General features: G+C 36.4%; 1 protein-coding gene across 2 annotated transcripts in view; it reads left to right on the top strand.

Moving 5' to 3' along the window:
- Slc38a4 (solute carrier family 38 member 4) overlaps positions 1–22,862 on the top strand; it is a 65,701-nt gene that overhangs the window by 32,939 nt on the left and 9,900 nt on the right. For both annotated transcript variants that reach the window (XM_046435453.2, XM_046435452.2), the window contains exons 2-13: positions 3,125–3,357; positions 7,355–7,445; positions 7,945–8,060; positions 10,526–10,599; positions 11,040–11,132; positions 16,421–16,502; positions 16,593–16,675; positions 16,785–16,843; positions 17,702–17,977; positions 18,108–18,187; positions 19,408–19,508; positions 21,538–21,662. In XM_046435453.2, coding sequence (XP_046291409.1) covers positions 3,236–3,357; positions 7,355–7,445; positions 7,945–8,060; positions 10,526–10,599; positions 11,040–11,132; positions 16,421–16,502; positions 16,593–16,675; positions 16,785–16,843; positions 17,702–17,977; positions 18,108–18,187; positions 19,408–19,508; positions 21,538–21,662 — 1,302 coding nt within the window. In that variant the 5' untranslated portion in view covers positions 3,125–3,235. The remainder of the gene's footprint in view (positions 1–3,124; positions 3,358–7,354; positions 7,446–7,944; positions 8,061–10,525; positions 10,600–11,039; positions 11,133–16,420; positions 16,503–16,592; positions 16,676–16,784; positions 16,844–17,701; positions 17,978–18,107; positions 18,188–19,407; positions 19,509–21,537; positions 21,663–22,862) is intronic.

Genomic DNA, 22,862 nt, shown 5'->3' with positions numbered 1-22,862 from the left:
TTAAGTCTTAGCAGTAGATTGAAAGAAGAGGGCTTAGGATGTAGCCTTGAAGAAATCAAGCATTGAAACCTCAACCAAAATTATACTTCTTAAAAGAACAAGCCCACAAAAACTGTGAAAAATAATAGCAGTGTCATCAATAAACAGATTTTTTTTTAAAGAATTCCCAGAAGTTGGAAATGATTTAAGTTTGGATAGTTTGAGAATTAGGAAAGGAACCAGGATAAGTGTGTTTTTTTTCTGAAGGGAGCTCTGTAGCAGCTCCAAGTTAAGTCAACAAATTCAAAGAGGCATAGATTAGAGGAAAACAGTGATAGGACTCAGCAAGGAACCTCACTTTGGATGTGATGGTCTGTTAGGGCTGCTGGTTTTGCCCATAAAATAAATCTCTGATTGTGTTCATAAAGAAAAGCTGTAAAGAAAAGACTATAGAATTAGCATTAGGCCCTCCATAAAAGACAAAGAGGTCTAACAAGCAGATATAGATACTCCACTCCCTGGATAATATATTTCATCCCCAGAGTAATCTCTCCTAGAGTGGCAGCTGTGCCCAGGAGTGAAGTTCTCACACACACACAAGCCACAAAGGAGCCACTTACAGAGACCTGCAAGGAAGCAGTGAAATGAGCTGATAAAATGTCTGAGAAACCCCAAGCACTAGCTGTCTAAAGTAACCCGTCCACTCCTTCATTCATAACTATGAACAGACAACCAAGGATTATAAGAATTTTAGGTAAACCAGCAGCATGAAAGAGAAGAACAACAACAAGCAAACAGAGTAACTGCCCCAGAAGAAACAAGGAACTTCTGAAAGTTTCCCATCAATATCCTTATAAAAGATTTGGGAAGGGGCCAGGGATGTGGCTCAGTAGTAAAGGGCTTGTCTCACATGCATGAAGCCCTGAGTTTGAACCCTAGTAATACACACACACACACACCACAAAAAAAGAAAAAAAGAAGAAGAAGAAGAAAAGAAAAAAAATATTTGAGGAAATGTTGCATCCATAAAACTAAACAAAAGAACAAATTATGAATAAAAATTAAAAACATGATTAAGAAAAATAGTTGCTTGAATAGTTAAGTTGAAAAGTCACATGGATATGGTTGAAGATAAGTTTGTTATTTTGGATGTGACATGGAAGAATTATACTTGAATATAATCAAAACCCCTCTGACTCAGTTTATCAATCCCAGACTGGTAACTAAAAAAAGATAAGGACATTAGCATACTTCTTTCTACCCTCTTTCTACACTTCTAATTATTTTAGTTAATAAATATGTTTACAATGATTCATTTATTATGTAGTCAAATACTCCACTTAGTTCTTCGAGTGATTCTATTTATGCGATCATAATATAAATCTTGATTATTGGTTTTCTGTGTTTAGAAGCAACCTACTGACAAATTATAACAGATGAATTGCTTTACAGCAATCGTGTGTTGTAATTCTCAACATTGTCCTATGGTGAGTAGCAGAAAACCTGGGTCAGAGGGGTTTCAGTGAATTATTTAAATTTAGAACAGCTAACTTTAAATGAAGAAATAAGAACAGAAACAGTTTGGCTGCTGCTGAGAAGTGAGGCTGGTAATGTGTGATAGGTGAGGGAAACCTTCATACTCATTTGATATGAGTTTCTATTTTTTTTCTTTTAACATATGCATGTCTTCATTCTCTCTGGTAGCTTTTAAGCATCTTCTTTTGACTTTTAATGTAATGAATTTAGACTGCCTGGTATTAGTGACGAATGATTCCTCCTCCTTGGAATACCTGTGCTGTTTTAAATTCTGAGAGTTGCTTCCTCTGGATGATTCTTTACCATTTTATATTTGTTCCATCTCTTTTATTCTTTTCCCACAATATCTCTTAACATCTCCTTCAATATCTTTCTTTCTTTAGCTCCTGTGCTATAATTTGAGTAATTTCCAGAGGTCTATTACTAACGCTTTTTATTCTTAATAATTTAAAAGTCTTTTAAATCACTTTGCTAATTGTAGTTCCTCAAATGTGAATATTATTGTTTCTTGTGCCTATTGACAATCATATGAGAGAGTTTCCCTGTGTGGACTTCTGTGGCTTGTAGTTTGGGGTTATGAACTCATCCCAAGTGTGAGCTGCCTTCCAGGTGCTCAGTCTGGCACTGCATTAAGGAGGCATTGCTATATGGTTGTTAAATGTTTGTGAGGGGATTTATGGATTTTTGTAAGTTCTAGAGCAACTTTTCTGTTAGTTTTTCTGCTTGGATTTCCTGATCAAATGTGAAATCACATTTCAGAACCACTCCTTTCAACAGTGATCATATTTCTTCCATATAGTGGTTCAAGAATGATTGAATGAATTAAATAGTAAACATTTCAGAAGACATTGTATCAACAACATAAAATGGATACATGGCAATTTTTTTTTTAAAACGCAAAGCCATTTTCACTTTGAGAAAATGAGGCCCCAAAAAGTTAAATGACTTGTACTGAGATCCAGTGAGCAGAACCTAAAAGCTGTCGTTTTCTGGTTGTTAAAATGCATTTTAATTTGCTATGGATGGTGACTGATGCTGATTCAAAGGTAAACCTGGCTTTTGTTTGTTACTATTCTTAATGTTGGCTTCAGGATACAGATGCCTAGAAAGTGGCTTCCTAACCTTGATCCTATCCTGGGTTGCATGTTAATCAATGTGTAGGTTGTTTTCATTCTTTCACACTCAGTTAAATTCAGGCAGTAATTTTCTTTCTAATTATTGCTAATTATTGTTAGATCTAATTATTGTTAGATCTTCCTTTGTCAACAGGAAATCATGCAGTCTGCTTCCAAATACCCAAATCTTTGTGATGACTGCTGACACATCTTACAATTTCTCTTTCTTCCTATGGTGACTAGCAAAGCACCTGTCATGTTCATTATGCATAGGCACTTGTTAAGTATCTACTGGCTTAGCAGCTTTTTGTAAGTTTTCTTCTTCTTCTTTTCTATATGAAGCCAAGGAAACTCTGGGGATATATTTATGTAAAGTTCTTAGGAGTTTACTTCCTTTCCATGTTTGACAGCAAGCACCTTCAAAGTAAGAGATTCATATTTATTATTCTAATTTAAAGAAAATGATAATGATTTATTTTGTGTTCTGTTTGCAGAACACAGCGTTCTGAACATCAACACAAAGTAGAAGAGCCTTAAACTGAAGGGTCAGTATATTATTTACACTGAAGGAGGCGTGCGTGGACAGGAAAGCGCTGACAGGTCAAATGGATCCCATGGAGCTGAGCAATGTCAACATCGAGCCTGATGATGAGAGCAGCAGCGGTGGAGAAAGTACTCAAGACAGCTACACAGGGATGGGCAGGTCAGAAAAGGCAGCAATAAGCAGGTATGGGGTTAAAAATCACCAGCTCCATGCAAAAGCAAGACTGACTTCTGGATGTGGAAAACAAGGGTGTCATTGGGAAGAACTGGGTTTATTATAAATTGGAGATCACAATGGCCTGGATGTCAACATACCAATTTCCTGATATAGTAATAAAATGTCAACCCTTTGTGTGACTTCATGTCCTTTTCTCCACTAATAATGTTGCCTATAGTTTGATTATATTAGCTGAGCACTGAACTTCATTTTAGAACTATTGTTTCTCAGAGTCGTCTTCCCTTGCTTGCCCTTGAGTGTTGCTTCATCCCCAGGGTTCGATAGCGATCCTTTTCTAGGTGTCCTCTGAGCAAGCTCATCGTAACCATCATGAGGTCACCCACTCAGATGCCACATTCCCAGCCTGTTATTTCACAACCAAGTTTCAGATCATTATATTTAATGGCCTACTGATACACACTTCTACTGGATGACTAATGTGTCTGAAATACTTCATTCCTAAAGTCAGACTTGTTTAATATCAAATTCCTGTCATTCTCTTCAAAACCTGTTCCTCCTCAAGTTATCCCCATCCTGCTGAAAATCACCATCAACCTTGGAATCAGTCAACTCAGGATCCATCGTAGATGCGTACCTTCTCCCAGACCACACATCCAATGGCCGTCTGTATACAGTCATTTTTACCTAATTAATATTTCAAATCACCTTCTTCTGTCTATCCATTCCATTGTCATCTTTAGGCTTTCATCCTCTCTCACTTGTCTGTCAGAGCAGCCCTGCTTTGTCTGTCCATCTGACATTCTGTTCTCTTCTGTCTAGCCCTTCTCACTTCCACAAGAGTAATCTTCTGTAATTGCATATTGGGTTATGTTCCGTCCTTGGATAAAGCTCTCCCATGAATCCACCTTAGCTATTAGATGCAACTGTACACTGCTTGGTATGTGAGGCCCTTCATGATCTGCCCCTGACCGACCTTACCTGTCCTGTTCTTGCCTTCCTCTTATGTACCCGCCTGTCTTCACTCATTCTGTTCCATCTGCTAGAATCCACCCACTTCACTTTTCTTTCTTGTGATACCTCTCATTCTTCAAGAATCAGCTCAATGTCAGTTCTCCTGGGAAGCCTTCTGCAAATGCCTCTACTCACCCAGTGACCATTCCTCCTTTGTGCAACCTTCCCTGCAATTAGATAATAATCATATCATTTTCACAGGTTAATGACCTCTGCACTATAGTTATTCAATAAGTAAGTTAATTTCCCACAAAGCATTATATAACACAAGTTGTACATAATTAAAGATGCTCAGAAGGGAATCTTTTGATCAAATCTAAGCCTGAATTAAAAAATATTATCCTCAAGGTCTTCTTCATTCACATCATCCTAGAAGGGCTTTCAGGAGGAGGCATTCCTAGTAGGTCAGTGCAAGGAATTTGAGGGTTGTTGAACTAGAGAGGCCATTGAGATATAAATCAGGGCAATTTGTAAATTGGGTGAGTCTTGTGGTAGATTCTGTGGGGTAGGGACTTGACTTTAGAAAACATCTATCTTCTTTGAGCTTAATTTAAAAGTATACACTAGAAAACCAATATCTACTTTTCTAAGGATTAAATGAGTTCCTGGAATACAAATGGTATTCAATAAATGCTTGTGCATTTTCTTTCATGTCATGTCCCTTAGTAAATTGTTCAAAATCTGCAGGCTTTTTTTATTCTGAAAGGAATATACACAAATAAGAACTCAGCAGAGATTGCCTGAGCTGAAGGGGATATTGGAGCAATTCCATTTGGCCTTCAAAGCCCTAATGAAAAGAACCACAATGTTTTTGTTGTGTTTTATACAAGGACCACACACAATGACTTACCTTTAACTCCTGGCTCAAACACAGGTCATCATTTTGCAATTTTATGATCACTTTTAAAAGATAGGTTTTGTTTATGTTTGGTTTGGATTGAACCTTTAAATGTAAAGTTTTGAGAGATTCAACATATTGCATTTATTTGGGATCATTTTACTTATGTTTTCAATACATTATAGGTTTGGTACCAAAAACATTTGACACACTGGGGACATTTCTCATGTATTTTATATAATTTTGGCATGTTCTATGGCTATAACTCATCTCATGCCAAAATAGGAATATGCAAAATGCCTTAAAAGCGATCTGTTTTTTTTTAAATTTTAAATTTTAAAAATTACTCATGGACTAGAAATTCTAGTTTATTGATTAAAGCAAAAAATAGAATATTGAATATTCCTGAGTTTAAATTCCACTTTTAAGTGACACTTGTTTTTATAGTCCTTGGTCCTATTTTATCCTATTATCTCAGTTTCCTGCTAGGAGCCCCCTATAGCAGTTCCTCATAAAGCAAGTATATGAACTACAGACTATTAAAGTAAATCCCAAAAAGATGGTGGAGGGAGTGTGGAAATGGAAGAAGGCAACAGGTTTGAAGGCATTGTGTTTGCTGAGAGAAACATGGGGGAGGAGAACAGCAGGAAATATTCTCAGTCTGTACACTCAGAACTCTCTTCCCCTGGAGTCTCCAGGAATAGCACATAACGCTTGGTGGGTTTTGTCTACTGTTTCTCTCTGCACCTTGTCTTGCTCTGTATCCTCAGAGAATGACTCTGTCATTCTCATCCTCACCAGATGATTTTCAGGATTAACTCTTAATTATGAAAGATAATTCGTACTTCTCTCTAATAATAATTCTTTTCCACTTCATTTCTAAGGTTTATTTTAGTAAAGGGTGAAAGATTTATATATTCCGAAGAGAAAAATAGAGCATTATAAGTGTTATTTCCATAAAATACACTCCAATTATTCTATCTTACTCTGTAATGCAAGAAATTCCCCTAAGAATTGCAATCTTATTCATAAAGCATTTTTTTTAAGAATTGTGCATAGTTGAATATTTTATGTAAAACAACAAAAAATCCTGTGGTATTTTGGTGGGTAAAAATGCAACACTGGCAGCTGTTTCATTAGCCAAGCCTTTGGAAATGTGGCTGGCCCCCTGTCTATAGCCTCTAAGCTTCTGGCATGTAACTCCAAAAGCTTACCAGTACAGTAAGGAGGTGGCATTAGGAACAAAGTGTGCAGCTTCCAGGCTGTGCCCAAGTAGACCATAATTGCAATGTTCTGTGCCTAGCAACATTTTGGAGTCCCATTTCCCTCCCAACTCCTCTATCAAGTCATTGAACTTTTTTTTTTTTATGAACAATTTTCTTAGTTTAATCCTTTATCTAATGGTAACTCAGGTACATTTTCAGAGTAATCAGCACACACACACACAAACAACCAAATTAATACAGAGCTACCATCTAACATATGTATCTATAGATATAAATAAACAGAACCAGCAAAGAGGAAATGCCAGCTCTAGGGCTCTGTCCAGGCTGTGTGATGTCATGGAAGGCTATGGACTTGAGTCTGGCAGTGGAGGCAGGGCTCCTTCACTTTTCTGAGCCACTGTTCTCTTATCTTTGGAGTAGGATCATGAAAGTTCCTCTCACAGGGATATTTTGGGCATCTAGGAGAAGAGGATTACAGTGCCTAGGCATTTAATGAATAGTTGTTAAAGTAACAAAATCATCTGATTATGGCATGGTGGTAGTTTAGAAAACTCAAAATCATGATCCTGTACCCTTTCTTTGGAAGGGAAATAAGTGGGTGCAACATCAGTTCCAATTCGTCTCTTCCTTGCGTCGTTAATATGGGAAAGAAGAAATGTGGCAGAAGCAATTTTTCAACTAAAAATAATATTTCCTCCTTCATGACATCTTTTCTCCCTCCCCAAATCACTTCATAAATGGAGCTCAGTTGCTAGCCTGGAAGAAACACTGGTGTGAAGGAGAAGAAAATAGGTTCTAGGTGTTTTGTCTCCTACATTGATTTTTGCTCTCCTATTTCTGTTACTTAGATCACCCGAAACATAAATATTACTTAGAGTGAGTATTTACATAGATTTTGTTACTTTCTTATTTTCCCTTTTGTGTTTAGTCAATTTGCTAATGAAGACGCTGAAAGCCAGAAGTTCCTGACAAATGGGTTTTTTGGGGAAAAGAAGCTGGCAGATTACGATGATGAACATGTAAGTTGAATCTATGCTTTCAGGAAATAAACAGGTCTGAGGGTGTCTGATGTACCTAGGTCTCTGTGGGAAAACAATGTGACTGAAATTTTCCGAGCCTTGGTCAGCACATTCTCTGTTTATTCAGGCCCTTACTGGAATAAGGACTTGTTTTTCCTGTTCGCCATATGGCTGCATAAATCATTTATGAAATTTATTTGTTTTTTGGAGAAATCATTCTAACCCAAATGTAATCTGCTGTCATACATGTTTTCTCTTTTATATTACACCACCTGTACTTTTTTTCCTTTTTTTTTTACTGAGTTCTATGTTAAAATCAAGCATCACATTCCATTTAAAAGTACATGCTTTTATTGAAGTTGAGTAATAAGATGATTTTATCTTAGTCTTTGATTTGGTACTGTAATCACCAGGAGAGGTAATATGAAAATAAGAATGACCCAGGAAAAGATGGGTCCTTTGGCCAACGTTTGCTTATGGTACATTCCTTTCCTTCAAGCATCCTGGAACGACTTCCTTTGGAATGTCCTCATTCAACCTGAGCAACGCCATCATGGGCAGTGGAATCTTGGGCTTGTCCTATGCCATGGCCAACACAGGGATCATACTTTTCATGTAAGTATCTGGATTTGGTGATGAGGTCTGTCCACACCTGCTGCTCTTTCAGTTAACACTCTGAAATATGATCTTGGTGGAAAGGAAGAATCTTGCTTTTAGATAAAACAGCAGCCTGTGAAGTAACTAGAGCCATCTAATCATAGTACTTGCTCCCCCTACTATATGGTAGACACTAGCATTAGTGGAGACACCACTGGTGGAGCAGCCCTGCTAGTCCAGAGAAACCATTTTACAAGGATCTCAGTGTTTAATATATGCCTAAAGTAATTGTTTAGTAGTCAAAAAGATATTATCCAAAAGCAAACCTGATTTTTTTTCCACATTTTTAGAGAAAGTAGCCCATTCAATCAGGCTTAGGAGCCCTAAATGCCTTGGTGCTATCTCATGCCCTGTTCCCTGTGCCCTTGGGCAGCAGATACATGGAGCACACTTTCCTTCTCTCTGTCCCATGAAAGTGCAATGTGCCTTCTCACCACTGGGCCTCTGCACATGCTTTGGAACACTTTTCCTTTCTTCTTCATCAAGTTAACTTTTCATATGTCATCTCAACTTCACCTTAGTGCAGCCTTCCCTCACTTAACCTAATCCATTATATACGCACCACAGCTTTAGTATTTTAGTGTATCTAATTCACTTGATTAATGTCCATTTCCCTTGCTAGACTATAAGTTCCAGAGAGTTGAGCCCACCTCCCCAAGACCTGGCTCAGTGCTTGGCTCAGAGAATCTTTGCTAAGTGACAGAGCTTATTCCTAAACCTGTGAGCTAAGGGTAGTAGCCTCACTTAGCTGACCTGTAGAATGGATAAAACATCATGACAGACAATCATAGGCATTTATGTGCAAAATGGACATTCTGGTATTTGTCAAGACACGGTTGACAGCAGTGGAATTCTTCACAAGAATAAAGTCTGAAGCATCAATGTGAACACAAATCCTGATCCCAAATGCAAGCTCGAGAGTTCACTGTCTAAGAATGCAACATTTATATTATAAATATATGCTATTTATGTTCTGAACATCACGTGTGATTAGATAATCATACAGCTATTTGAGGGCTGAGGATCAGGACTATAAATATTTATCTTGTGTTAGTTCTTTAAATTATTTTATACATAATATTCTTTAGCTGAATGAATTTTTATATCAACTTAATTTTTTAAGCCATGGTTGAAACAAAGTTGCTCTTTTGTTATCGGATTCTTAATGCCTGGAAATGTATTCTACATTTGTATGCTTTTGCAATGTGTACTACCTCTAAGACAAAAAGACTGCCTTCTCCTTATTAATTATACATGCCATTAAAATTAATTAGGAAGTTAACACAGATCATTGATGAATAGAAATAGGAAGCACTTCCCCCAATTCTAGAGCCATAGATCATTTTTACAGGAGGAGAATATTCTGATTTTTGAAAGGGGCTCATTTTAAACCTATAAACATTTAGTAGATTAATTTAGCAAGAGTAAATAAATCACTAACACATAGGATCTGTTTTGTGTGTCCAGTTAGCTCAAAATAGATTTAGCTGTCTCTCTTTGTTCACAACAAGTGACACTATTTCATTGGTTTTACTGGTAGTATTTTCTGCCAAAGTAAGTACATGTTTAAAATACAGGAGTGCTTCTTTTTCCATTGAACAAAATTGTGTAATCTGATTTACATAATTCTTTAGAAACAGGTTAAATTAATTAAGCATATGGGAAAATAAATGAATAAGTCATTGATTAGACAGTTCTGGAAAATAAGAGCACAATAAAGCTTGAGTACTTACAAAATGTTTAATTCATGTTCTAAATGTGCATTTGCAGCATTGATCTCATTGGGAATTACGAAAGGATTGAATCAATTGTTGGGAAAATGTTTAGTGTGTTCTCATCATGCAAAATAAACACAAAGATTTTTTTTTTTAAATTCAGGTAAAGATTTGTAATGTCCCTTCATTTATTATGTAGTTAATTCTTCTACACTCTTATTTTTGTACTCTGTTCCAAGATTTAGAGAAATATTGATCAGCATAAACTAAAAGAAGTAAAGAAACAATACACACATACTTTGGTTTCTGGATTCCTAGATTTTAGATTTCTTGTATAGCTCTTCAATTCTAAATGTTGTTGCAAATATGATAAACCTATTCCTGCATGCTGAGTAAGCAAATGTAGTATTTGCTAATTTTGCTATATGTTTAGTTTCTAAGTTATAATGCAGATTCTGTAATTGTATAACCCTAAAAAATTTTAGGAATTTCAGCATGTAGGTTTAGACTTATAAAAATATAGACAATTCTAGATGTGTGACATATAAGGAAGAATGTGGCATTCTGAAAAGAATTTCTCAGTGTTCCCCAAGCACAAATACTTTTGGAAAGCTATTGATTGAAAGTGATCAGTTATTTTAACATCTAACATTACAATATCTCATTTATTATAGAAATCTCATTTTTTACTCTCTGTTCCCTTTACAGAATCATGCTGCTTGCTGTGGCAATATTGTCACTCTATTCAGTTCACCTTTTATTAAAAACATCCAAGGAAGGAGGTATGCACCCTTAAATTCGTATCTTAAGATAATAAAATATCTTCGTATTTTTTGATTCTCATAAAAGAGTATTTCAGTCTATGTAGCTCCATAGCCAGAGATGATTTAGTCAGTTTCACATTTCCTTCTCTTCTAGCCACAGTGACAAATCTCTCAAGGTTTTTAGTTATTTGGGCAAATTGCTCTGGTTCAAGCCCAATAGACAAAGAGAGACTTATCATGGATGACAGAAATAACTATTTTGACGGATACTTGCAGCTCAAGTGCCTGACGCCATCACTTCCTATCTGGGCAACATTTTACTATATTGTTTCTTGATTTTTGACATTGCTTCATTTGGGTTTATAACTTCTAGGTAATGTTTACTTACATGTTTGATACTCTGGTGCAGAAATACTTTAGTATTTCTTCTAACAAGGTTATTTTATCTTTCATTGTAGGGTCATTAATTTATGAAAAATTAGGGGAAAAGGCATTTGGATGGCCAGGAAAAATTGGAGCTTTTATTTCCATTACAATGCAGAACATTGGAGGTAAGGGGGTATAGCTTTCAATAAACCACATAAACTTTCCATAGAATATTCAATGGATAAGAAAACTCTTATGGCAATGAACAAGCACCTTAAAGATTAAAAAAGAAAAAATAGCTGTTTAGATGGTTCTTAAATCTTCGAACTAAACTTTCTGGAATAGATTTGCTATTCATTTATAATTAAAAATAGCAATATCTAGGAATTTAATGGTGTATAAATATCTACCAACTGAATTTTTAAAAATTTTTTTTTTTAGTTGTAGGTGGACACAGACCTTTATTTTATTTATGTGGTGCTGAGGATTGAAGCCAGCGTCCCGCACATAAGCTAGGCGAGCACTCTACCGTTAAGCCACAACTCCAGGCCACACCAATTGAATTTTTCAGTTTATATAGGATAAAACCTTTCTTGATCTCAAATGCTATTATGATGTTATGACTTTTTAAGTGAAAGCACTAATGCTTGTTACTGGCATTGGCAAAATAGTTAATATGCCATAATTATGGCTGAGTTCCTTTCATAGGGTAAGTGTGGGGGGGGAATAGCCAAATGCTGTGGCCCTTGAGCCCAGTTGGCATAGAGCCAGCCCATGGAAGAGGCTTTTTAGTTGTCCTAAGGCCAACACCCATCTTCACATCAGAAGCTCTATAACAACAGATTGCTTGGTCTACAGATTCTTATAATCCCAGCTGAATTAGAATTCCCATAGTAGAGCCTAAAAATAAATATTTCCATCAGTGTTCTGAATGATACTCACCAGCTTCATATGAGTTCTGTGATGTCTTTGACCCCCAGAAGGCATCAAATAAGGTATCCTCTGGCAACATCTCTGATGTGGTCCCAACTATATCCTCACATAATAGCTCTTATTTCCTTGCCTCCTACTCAGTCCCCCCACCTGCTGTTCTATTCCTGGGTTCTTTCTTCTATAAACACCACCAGCTACCATCCAGTTTTTTAAGCCAGAAATCTTGTGTCAGCCTAAACTTTTCCATCTTTCCCTGACTCAGCATATGCCATCAAATATCACGTCCTGTCCACTTGATCTCTTACTTCTCAAGTCCCTCCTCTCCTTTTATCCTCATGACCATAGAGATCTGCAATATCAGCTCATACTATTGCAATAGTCTTCTGGTCTTCCAGCATTGAGTTTCCCCCTCCTCCATGTCTGATTCATCCTCAAGATAAACTTTCTCAAAGTCAGATCGAGTCCTGTTTCTCCTATGCATAAAATTCCTCATTATTTTTAAGGTAAAATTAAACTCATTGGCCGGATATAAGGGTCTTCATTACATTCCTCTGCTGACCTTTTTATGTCCATATCTATCCCCCCATTATCAATCCCATACATTTGAGACAGGCATCAAACCATATCAAATTGTATTCAGTCTTTCAATAGTACTAGTATTAATTTATCATGTTAAAAATTCCTCTATGAGGGTTTCTTTACACTCGCTGTTTCCTCTCCTTCAGTGTCTCTTGAAGACCTCCAACCCTGACAGATACACCCCGACTAGTCTTTTCTCCTCTCTCTCTTCCCCAGGTCCATAGCTGCTCTAGGCTGTTAGATTCCCCTAGGCTCTCTTGGTCCTGTTTGTATATAGTTGTACAAATGTTACTTTTTTAAAAAGGTATTTTTAAAACATTTGAGGGAAAAAAATGTTTTTGGAGTCTATTGCACCTGCTTTTGAGACTTTTTCTATCATTTTCTGTGACCTTGAGAAAAATCACTTTATTCCTTTGAGTTTAATTTTTTCACCTATGAAAGTGAGTAATACTCTAACCTCATAAGGTCAATGTGAGGAGGAAATAAATAACATATGGCTAGTTCAGAACCTGTTTCCCTCCTCCCTCTTCTTCAATAGCCACATCTCTAGAGCCCCTCTGATCACTTTAAATGGTATTTTTATAATTATAAAATAAATTATGCTAATTGTAACTAAAACATTATATAAATATATAAAATACCCAGAAAAGTTTGTGCAAGTCACCCTCAGAAATAACTGCTCCAGGTTTTCTTCTACTCCAAATTTAACAAATGTATTGATATTGTTAATACTGGATCATCTTATAAATACTGATTTGTGACTTGCTGTTTTTATTTAACAGTGTGCCTTAGATGAATTTGCATGTTATTTTTCTCTGTGACTTTCAACTTTTGCATTATCAATATGTATCATATTTGGTTTACCAAATACTTTTTGATGAATAGTTGAATCATTTCCAGTGTTTCACTATTACAAATAATGCTGCAATCAATAAATCTGCACAGAGACTTTGCAAGAAATCAACCCTTTTGATAAGTGAACTCAGTGGAGTTACCTAGGATTTCTGAAATGTAGCAATTCCTTTAATAACCTCTATCCAACTATACCTGCCCTTGAGAATGGACAACTGTAATCATATAAATAAAATCTAACCATATCTTAATGTGTTTTCTTTCTTATCTTTTTTCTTTTGGTACTGGGGATTGAACCTAGGACCTTAAACATGCTAAAGATGCACTTTTAGCTTAGCTCCCAACCCCCAATTTGGTTTATTTCTCTTCATAGCTTTATACGTTATTATAGTCTTGGGTAGAATTTGGCAGTAACACCAAGATTGTCTCATTCATTTTACTGGATTTGGGCCATAAACATCTAAGTCCCTGAATCCCACCAAATAGACTGCTTTACATTTGGTTCACATATTTAGCCTTATCAAGATTTAAAGTATCAAGCATCTCATAGGATCACCTCATAGTTGATCTAATTTATTTGTTTTGACAACTAAAATAACCAGACATAAGCATATTTTGCCATGAACTCATCAAGCTGTGTGCTGGCAGCAGCAGTCATTCAAAGTGTAGCCACTGTTGTGCTTCTAAATATGGAATAAACTATGCAGTGGGCTGTGTCAAGCCACACACAAGAAGTGTGGCTTTAAGAGAGTGAGATGAAATTTCATAATACCACTGCAAAAAATGCTCTCACTTTTGTTACTTTATATGATTGGTGTATATTTGGCTTAAGGAAAACCACTTGTATTTTTTGATTAAGCAACTCCATGTTTGGAACACTTCATTTCTGCTATATTGAGTACCAAAAATTTAACATTCACCATAGATGTTTTAACACTTAGCAGAATAATGTTGACATTACCCAAACAGATCTGGATAATTCTGAATTTTCAAAGGCCAAACACATTAACAGTGGTGACATCACTGAAACTCAGCAATTAATAGCTCTAAAATTGGATGGGACCTCACTGAGTCAGTTAATCAGAAATATCTCCTGTTTACGCTCCATAAGACTCAGCTTTAGCCAAGGTCTTTGTAAAGATTAACTAAATAGTGTGTACAGAAGATGCATCTGGTATTATAGAAATCATTTCACTTCGACAACAGAGCAGCACTGATCCAGAAGTCAAGAAACTTGTAGTTTAGATGTGTTCTCCCCTTTATAAGCTGTGTGATCTTGGATATGTCATTGAACTTCTCAAAATCTTTATCCTCAGCTGCAGAATAGGATAACAACATATACCTCATCATCTCACAGGACTTTTTGGATGATCAAATGAAGTAATTTGCAGAACTAAACAATGCCAGGAAATTTTTATCACCATTATTACTTTCATTAAAAGTTAAGGAAGTATTTTAAAACTGTAGTTCAATTTACAACTCAGATATCTGTTTTAAATAAATGTCTATTAGCAAAAATTCATGAAGAGGACATGTAGCATACCTTCAAAGCTTCTATGTAAAATTTGTTAGTTTTATTTTAAATTTTGACTTTGTACCTTGTATCAAATAACAATTTAGTAATGTATTTCACTGAATAGATAGATCTGGTAAAGGGATGTGGCATAAATCTCTACAGTTTTCACAAACTATGTTATATATATGAGAAACATGTTTATTATATATATATAACATGTTATATATATACATAGATAGATATTATATGTTATATATATATATATATTAATTTTCCAAGATTTTCAAAACAATACATCATTATTCATATATTACTTACCAAGATTCTGATGAAGTTTTGCCACTTTGTGTGATTTCTTATTTGGACAAAGGGAGACTAGAATATGGAGTAGAAAAGGAAACTCCCAAAAAACTTACTTGGCAAATAAGGGGAGAAACTGTCATCTTTTATATTTTTTTTCTTGGTGCTAGTCATATATAATAGTGGGGTTCTAGTCATATATAATAGTGGGGTTCATTTTGGCATATTCATAAATGCATATTAGATGATTTGCTCCATTTCAATCCCTACTACTTCCCCTTCCTCCTCTAATCACCTTTCTCTATTCTGTTACTTCCTTTTATCTATTTAGTGTTTTTAATTGGTACATTATAGTACCAAAAACTTAACATTCACCATAGATGTTTTAACACTTAGTAGCATAATTTGTTCAGTTTCATTCCACAGTTCCCTTTCCTATCCCTCCTCCATACCCTTTGATCCTCTTCCTCTGTTCCACTGTTCTGCCTTCTCTTTTCATGAGGTCCCTCTTTTCTTTAATTTCCTTATTTCTCTTTAGCTTCTGCATATGAGAAAAAAAAATTTGATCCTTGACTTTCTGAGCCTGGTTTATTCCACTTAGCATGATGTTCTCCAGTTCCATTCATTTACCAGCAAGTGTCAACAATTTCATTCTTCTTTATGGCTGAGTAAAATTCTGTCATGTATATATACCATTATTTTCTTTATCAGTTTGTCTGTTGATGGGCACATGGGCTGGTTCCATAACTTGGCTATTCTAATATTCTTTTATCAATCCAGGAAGACTCTATATCTAATCACCAGTGGTCTGAGACTGCTTGTCCCTCAGGGAGATCACAGAGGATCAGACAGGTCTTCACCTGGGGAAGGCCAGAGTGATGTAGAGTCTCTTCAGCTCTGCCCTAAAATTCCGCCCTTAGTCTTTTGGCCCATGGCTTATGTTGTCAGACCCTGACACTAAACCTGGATCACTCAATACCATAATAATTTATAAGTAATGAGGGCAAAAGTTTGAAGTTGAAGCTTCCCTGAAAACTTGGAGCTGAATCTAACACAGAATTGACATTGATCCCCTGAGCAACAGTCCACATGTGAGAGCTACAGGGCCAAGAGTCTATTTTTAAAAAGAATTTGGAAGCACTGCAGAATCCACAGTGGCTTCTCTTTCTGTTTGGAGGATTAGATGATCATCTTGCCAAGAAGAATGGGTGTTCCAAATGTCATGACTCCTTAAAACTTGCATGTGACTATAGTGCCATGCACACCACTAAGCTGTCACATTTTCCATTTTAGCAATGTCAAGCTACCTCTTTATCATTAAATATGAACTACCTGAAGTAATCAGAGCATTCATGGGACTTGAAGAAAATACTGGGTATGTCTTATGTTCTCTTTATAACATCAAGTGACTCATTCTACTTCATCTTTTCTGATCCTAATATCCTCATCTCTTTTTCTGTCCCAGGGAATGGTACCTCAATGGCAACTACCTCGTCATACTTGTGTCTGTGGGAATTATTCTTCCACTTTCTCTCCTTAAAAATTTAGGTAAAGTCATTTTCTAATTGAAACTATTTTTACTTTTATTTCATATTCTAATAGGTAAGCTGTTTGCGGATGCCATATTCACCTTCAAAATATTTCTGCTAACTCCTAGGTTACCTTGGTTATACTAGTGGATTTTCTCTGACCTGCATGGTGTTTTTTCTCAGTGTGGTAAGTGACTTGTGGTCCCAATCCTTGTAGCTTGGGAATCAAGAAATGGTGTGTGTGACTAAATTGATGTCCCCATTTTTTGTCAAGCACTTCACTAGTTAGAAATAGTTCCTGCATCATGAGCAATTTTATTGTATTTTAATTTGGAAAAGGAAAAGAGTAGTCACAAGTTTAAAAATAGTTGAGTTATAGTTAGAATGTCAAGGCCACTGCTAATGGTATGTTGTAGGCACACTGGATGAATATTTGGATAAGAGTACATGATATTAACCCAATATTTAGAAAAAGGGAGAAAAAAGTGAGGAGGCCCACAGGAGACATGAATAGATGATACCATATCTGCACAAACCAGATATTTCCTTTTCCACAATTCTATCCAGTCATAGAGGGCAACAACAGCGGGATTAAAAATGAAGTTCTATCCCTATCTTAAAAGGAGAAATTTCTTGCGTTATCATGGATGCAAAATGTATAAAGCATTTCCCCGAAGAAACAAAGGAGGAAGGAATTGTTGACGACCCATGTTGTTATTAGTTTGAAGAAATAAAAGATATGAAACGTAGCAAGGAAATGATCATCTTTGTCATGAAAGGGCATGAAAAGCGTAGAATGGGCTCATGCAAAATAAGGTCCTGTGGACTCGAGGGGGCAGTGCTGCCAACCACAGTTCCTGCCCTTTCCTTAGGAGAGAGGCTAGAGGGAGTCCTCATTCGTAGTCCATTAATCTAAATGGAATCTACACTTGAGTTCCCTCATCCCCGCCCAATGAGCCACACATAGGGATATTTATTTCACTGTTTTTCCTTAAAAGCTTGAATCTGTGTTTCTTTCTTTCTTTTTTTTAATAACTGGGTTTAGGTGATTTATAAGAAATTCCAAATACCTTGCCCACTGCCTGTTTTGGATCATAATATTGGAAATCTGACATTCAACAACACACTTCCGATGCATGTGATCATGTTACCCAATAACTCTGATGATACTGGCGTGAACTTCATGATGGATTACACCCATCGCAGTCCTGCAGGGCTGGAGGAGAATCAGGCCAAGGGCTCTCTTCATGGCAGTGGAGTGGAATACAAAGCCCACGGTGATGACCAGTGTCAACCCAAATACTTTGTATTCAACTCCCGGGTAAGTGAGAGACCCAGGCTCTAATGAGCCCAGTAATGCAGATTCTGAGTTTTTATTTCATGAACTGAGATGGTCTGGAATTGCCATCTGTGTTGAAATGCTAAACATGTGTGTTGTCTTTGTTTTACAGACGGCCTATGCAATTCCTATCCTAGCATTTGCTTTTGTATGCCACCCTGAGGTCCTTCCCATCTACAGCGAACTTAAAGAGTAAGGCAGCCATCATTTTAGCTCTTAATTTGCTATGAAAATGTGCTCATATGTTCAATGGTGCTTTACCAGGAATCATGGTTTGTAGTGCTCTCGTGGGAGTCAGTGCTATAGCCATTTATAAGTAACATGCTTTAACCAGCAAGGTATGAGTCAGTCTATGCACTTCATTACCTTATCTGCTTCCTTGTCTCCTCTCCCTCAACCATAATGGTTCAGGGGAGGGGTTCAGGGCTGGTAGAAAAAGGAGCCAATGGGTTTAATGATTTTGGCAGGTGTAGGGTATTTAAATAGGAATTTTGGTGAGAAGTAGTGATGTAAACAGATTGGAAATGATAATATGCATGAAGACCAAAACTTATGATTATAGTAGCCTTAATAAGTCATTGATGTCACTTATTATCAGTTCTTAACCTTTGTCTAAAGAGATGAGCCATTATATGGCCTACATTGTCTTTTTCTGTCTTGAAAATCTTATTTCTTTCAGCCGATGGCCTATGATTCATTCATAGTCTTTTTCCTTTGAGGTTGTTGGCACCTACATGGGGACCAAGTGGGTATGAGTCCACTTTAGCAGCTTTCCTCTTTACCTTTAAGTTAGGGTATCACTCAGTGATTCTCAACATTTTTATCCCCAGACAATAGCGTTACTTTTCCCTATAATTCTGATTGACCTCATAACAAATTTTTGGAACACCTTCAATTATTTTGATATCTTTGATTTACTGTGAAAACCACATATAGCACATACTTCAGAAGCCTAGCAAGTGACTCTAGGTAGGTGCATCCCTCTGGTGTGGTCTCTAGAAGTGGTTCACATAACAGTATCAAGCTCTGTCATAGTCTGAACTCTTGGCAGTAGCAAGAGGTGGTTCTTTTCCTCATTAAACTCATCTCATCATGAAATACAAAAGCTTTCTACATTAAGAGCCAGTTTGATTCTTATGTTAATTACATTTTTAATTATTTAGTAGATAAGTTTACTTATTGATAAACCCTCTTCTAGGGAAATAGTTGTTTCTAAAACTAAAGAAACAATGTTTAAGAAAAAAGGAAACAAATCATCCTTAGCTCTATGACAAGTTTAAATCAGCTGTAACTTTATATACCAGAAATGTGGTTTCATAATGAGCAATAGACATAATTATTTTTATTTTAATTTTAAACAGTGATGTTTCATAAGTTTAAGAAATGAAATTCAATGTTCTTTTTATCTTTAGTCGGTCCCGGAGGAAAATGCAAACAGTGTCAAATATTTCCATCACAGGGATGCTGGTCATGTACCTGCTTGCTGCCCTCTTTGGCTACCTAACCTTTTATGGTAGGTCACTCTGTCAAAGTGATTTGTTTGTGCACATCCTGGTTAGACTGAAAATCCACCTGAGTAGGTGTAACGCTTTTAATTACCTCTATAAGCAGCCTGATGAATAGATGATGCACATTCAATTAACTCAATTTTACCTTTGTCGTCTGATCTAAGGAAATGAGCCCTGGACCAATCTGGCTAACAGGTTATAACAATTTGTGAATTTTTGTGTTTTTTATTTTTTATTTTATTTTTTAAAGAGAGAGAGAGAGAGAGAGAGAAGAGGGAGAGACAGAGAGAATTTTTTTAATATTTATTTTTCAGTTTTTGGTGGACACAATATCTTTATTGTATTTTATGTGGTGTTGAGGATCGAACCCAGTGCCCCACACATGCCAGGCAAGCACGTTACCACTTGAGCCACATGCACAGCCCGTGTTTTTTATTTTTAATATCCACATATTAAATCATTTTCCTTCAGATATAAATTGTATTTCTTTGCTAGACTTCCTGGTCCATCTCAGGCTAGAAGCAATGAGAAAGAATCCATTGCATGTGACAAGGCTCTTTTGATGGAATACCTACCTAACTGCCAGGCAAATGGCATAAAAATTATAAATTCTTAAGTTTGAACCTGCTTCTTATTTATTCACTACAGCAAATCTGGGAGATTGTAATACTAAGAATTATTTCTGGTTTATATAATTCTCTTCTATTATAGTGAGGGGTTTCCTAAGAAAGAAAGGATATAGCAGAATTTTCTTCAATATGGGAATGTTCTTAAAAAATAGCATTATGCATTATACATTTTCTCTTTAGCATCTTAATAATACACAAAAGGAGTAGAATTTTTATATTCCTTCAATGAAGCCCAATAGAAAAATTACATGGAAGCAAATAGACCTAGAGCTATATTCACACTAGTCATGCTGGTCAATATCATCTTGGGTCTAACTTTCCTGACTGAGTTGGTAAATTAAATTCATTGCATGACAAGTTGGGGAGGAGATGACTCAGGAGTAGGCCACTATTTGCTTAGCTTTGTTTTCTATTTGACTATTAATCAAGCACTCACTTTAGATTGGGCATTAACTTATTGTTGCTTATGGGTTAATGAAAGTCAAGGCCAAGGGCTGAGGCTGTAGTAGCTCAGTAGTAAAGTGCTTGCCTCACATGTATGAAGCTCTGGGTTCAATCCTGAGCACCACATAAAAAACAAATAAAAACAGATACTGTGCGTTCATCTACAACTAAATAAATGTTTAAAAAAAAAAGAAAAGAAAGAAAGTCAGGGCCAGTACCATTGAAATCATTTTTATCCCTTTGTATCTGATTTTGAGAGGGGTAATGGGAAAATCAAACTATATTTGCTTCCATAAATATCTCCATTTGTGTCTGGGATGCTGAGTGAATATATTTTCAAGATGAGCATCATCTTAATCTTAGAGCAATATTCATGGGAAACCCTATAAAAATCATACTAATTCTTTCTTACATGTTGCTCTAATGAGTTTCTTAAGACAAATAGAAACTTTAAAAAGTCCAAGAGTATATATGCCAGTGTCATGATGGAGTTGTAACTGTTGAAACTGAAAAAGTGTTAGAAGTCAGTAGTCCCAGAATTTCCAGAATGTACTTGGAGAAGCTGTGTCAGGGGTGGCTGGACAGAAGGGATGTGTGGATAATATGGGATGGACAGTTTGGTGAGGTCTGGACCTTTTATCTCTTTCAACAAGAGTACCTCAGCATGGTTTGTGATGCTTCTCTATTGCAGACATTGATTTATTATGATGCAAAACAAGTTAAGAAGCACCTGATCATTTTTCTTTTAGCTTCTGCAACTTTTTTAAGCTTCAAGACTCCTTTGTTCATTTGACCAAAAAGCCTCATGGCTTTATAAGGTTAAAGATAAGATACAAATGTGGACATCTGGATTCCCAGACCTGAGTCTTTTTTCCCTGTCCCAGGTTCCCTGCATAAAATGTGTCCTTGAGTAACCAGTAGCAACTTGGTAACACTAGGCAAACTCATTCTCTTCTTGTAGGAGAAGTTGAAGATGAATTACTTCATGCCTACAGCAAAGTGTATACATTTGACACCCCTCTTCTCATGGTACGCCTAGCAGTCCTGGTGGCAGTAACACTAACTGTGCCCATTGTCCTGTTTCCAGTAAGTACATAAAGCTCCAATGAAAGAATCCTGTTTAATCCATAGATCAGTACTATGTTCTGACTTGATGAAGATTTAATTATCATGTGAGTTTGCAATTGCAATGCCCGAGGACATTGTGCTTTTTACAGCAGTTTGGAGTCACTAACTAAGTCACTAAGTTGGAGTCACTAAGTTGATCATTTAAGATGTATACACAGCCAACATTTTTAAGCAGTGTTTTTTAGGTCTGGGAAAAAGAATCATGAAATTTACTTTTAAATTCAAAAAGCAGAACTTAAGCTGCTGTCTTGTGGATTAGTAAAACTGAGGAGGAGTTCCGATGACTTCTGAAACTTGAAAGCAAAGACCACTTTAAGTGTCAGATCACATTGCATTTTCACAACGGTTTTAAAGGCATTTCATTTTTTTCTAGTTTCTTGTGCTGCAATAACATCCAAAAATTGTTTTATTTAATCCAGTGATTTGAAGGCCAATGAGAAGGGGATTCATGTTAAGTAAATTAATTACTAGAACAGAAATTCTTAAAAAATAGTTCTGTTATCCATCATGTATCTTTTCCCCCACCTCCCCCACCAAGACTGACACATGCCTCTGGCAGACTTGGCCTGGGGGCATCCCTCCTGAGCATTTGCCATTGCCATCAGTCTGTTGTGAGATGATGGAGGAGAGCTGACCCGGGGGCTGGGCTTGGGTGAGTTAAAACCACCACATATGGATAAACACAGGTCTTCACCCGCCTGCCAGCTCTTCTCCTTTCATAAACACTGAATTTGCTCATTCATTTTAGGGGCAAAAAAATAAGTGACACAGTAGCTAGGATTATTATGTACAGAATGTTCCATAGAGGGCCTGGTGTAGGAGGACTACTTATATAATGACACTGTGGTCACTTTAAATGCAGCTTGTGTGCTAAAATATATTTTGGCACATTCCTTTTTCATGAGCACATGAAATCAGATCCTTATTACTATGGTGGCTAATAATTTACTCTTAAATAATGTCTTGCCTGTAATGCATCTGAAAGTAATTCAAATGACACACACATAGAGCTTTAGCCTAAAATCAGCTCCAGCTTGCATACAAAGCAAAAGACAGCTGTAAACCAGAAGGTGTGCTACAGGATAAAATTTCCAAGCAAGCAGTTTCAATGAGAAAAGAATATTTGGATTTCTTCTTTTTTGTGGGTCAAGATACCAC

This window comes from Marmota monax, unplaced genomic scaffold, assembly GCF_021218885.2.
Source record: "Marmota monax isolate L192 unplaced genomic scaffold, Marmota_monax_Labrador192_F-V1.1 WCK01_AAM20220418_F8-fsc00012, whole genome shotgun sequence".
NCBI classification, from domain to species: domain Eukaryota; kingdom Metazoa; phylum Chordata; class Mammalia; order Rodentia; family Sciuridae; genus Marmota; species Marmota monax.
This window is presented reverse-complemented; position numbering and strand designations above follow the sequence as displayed.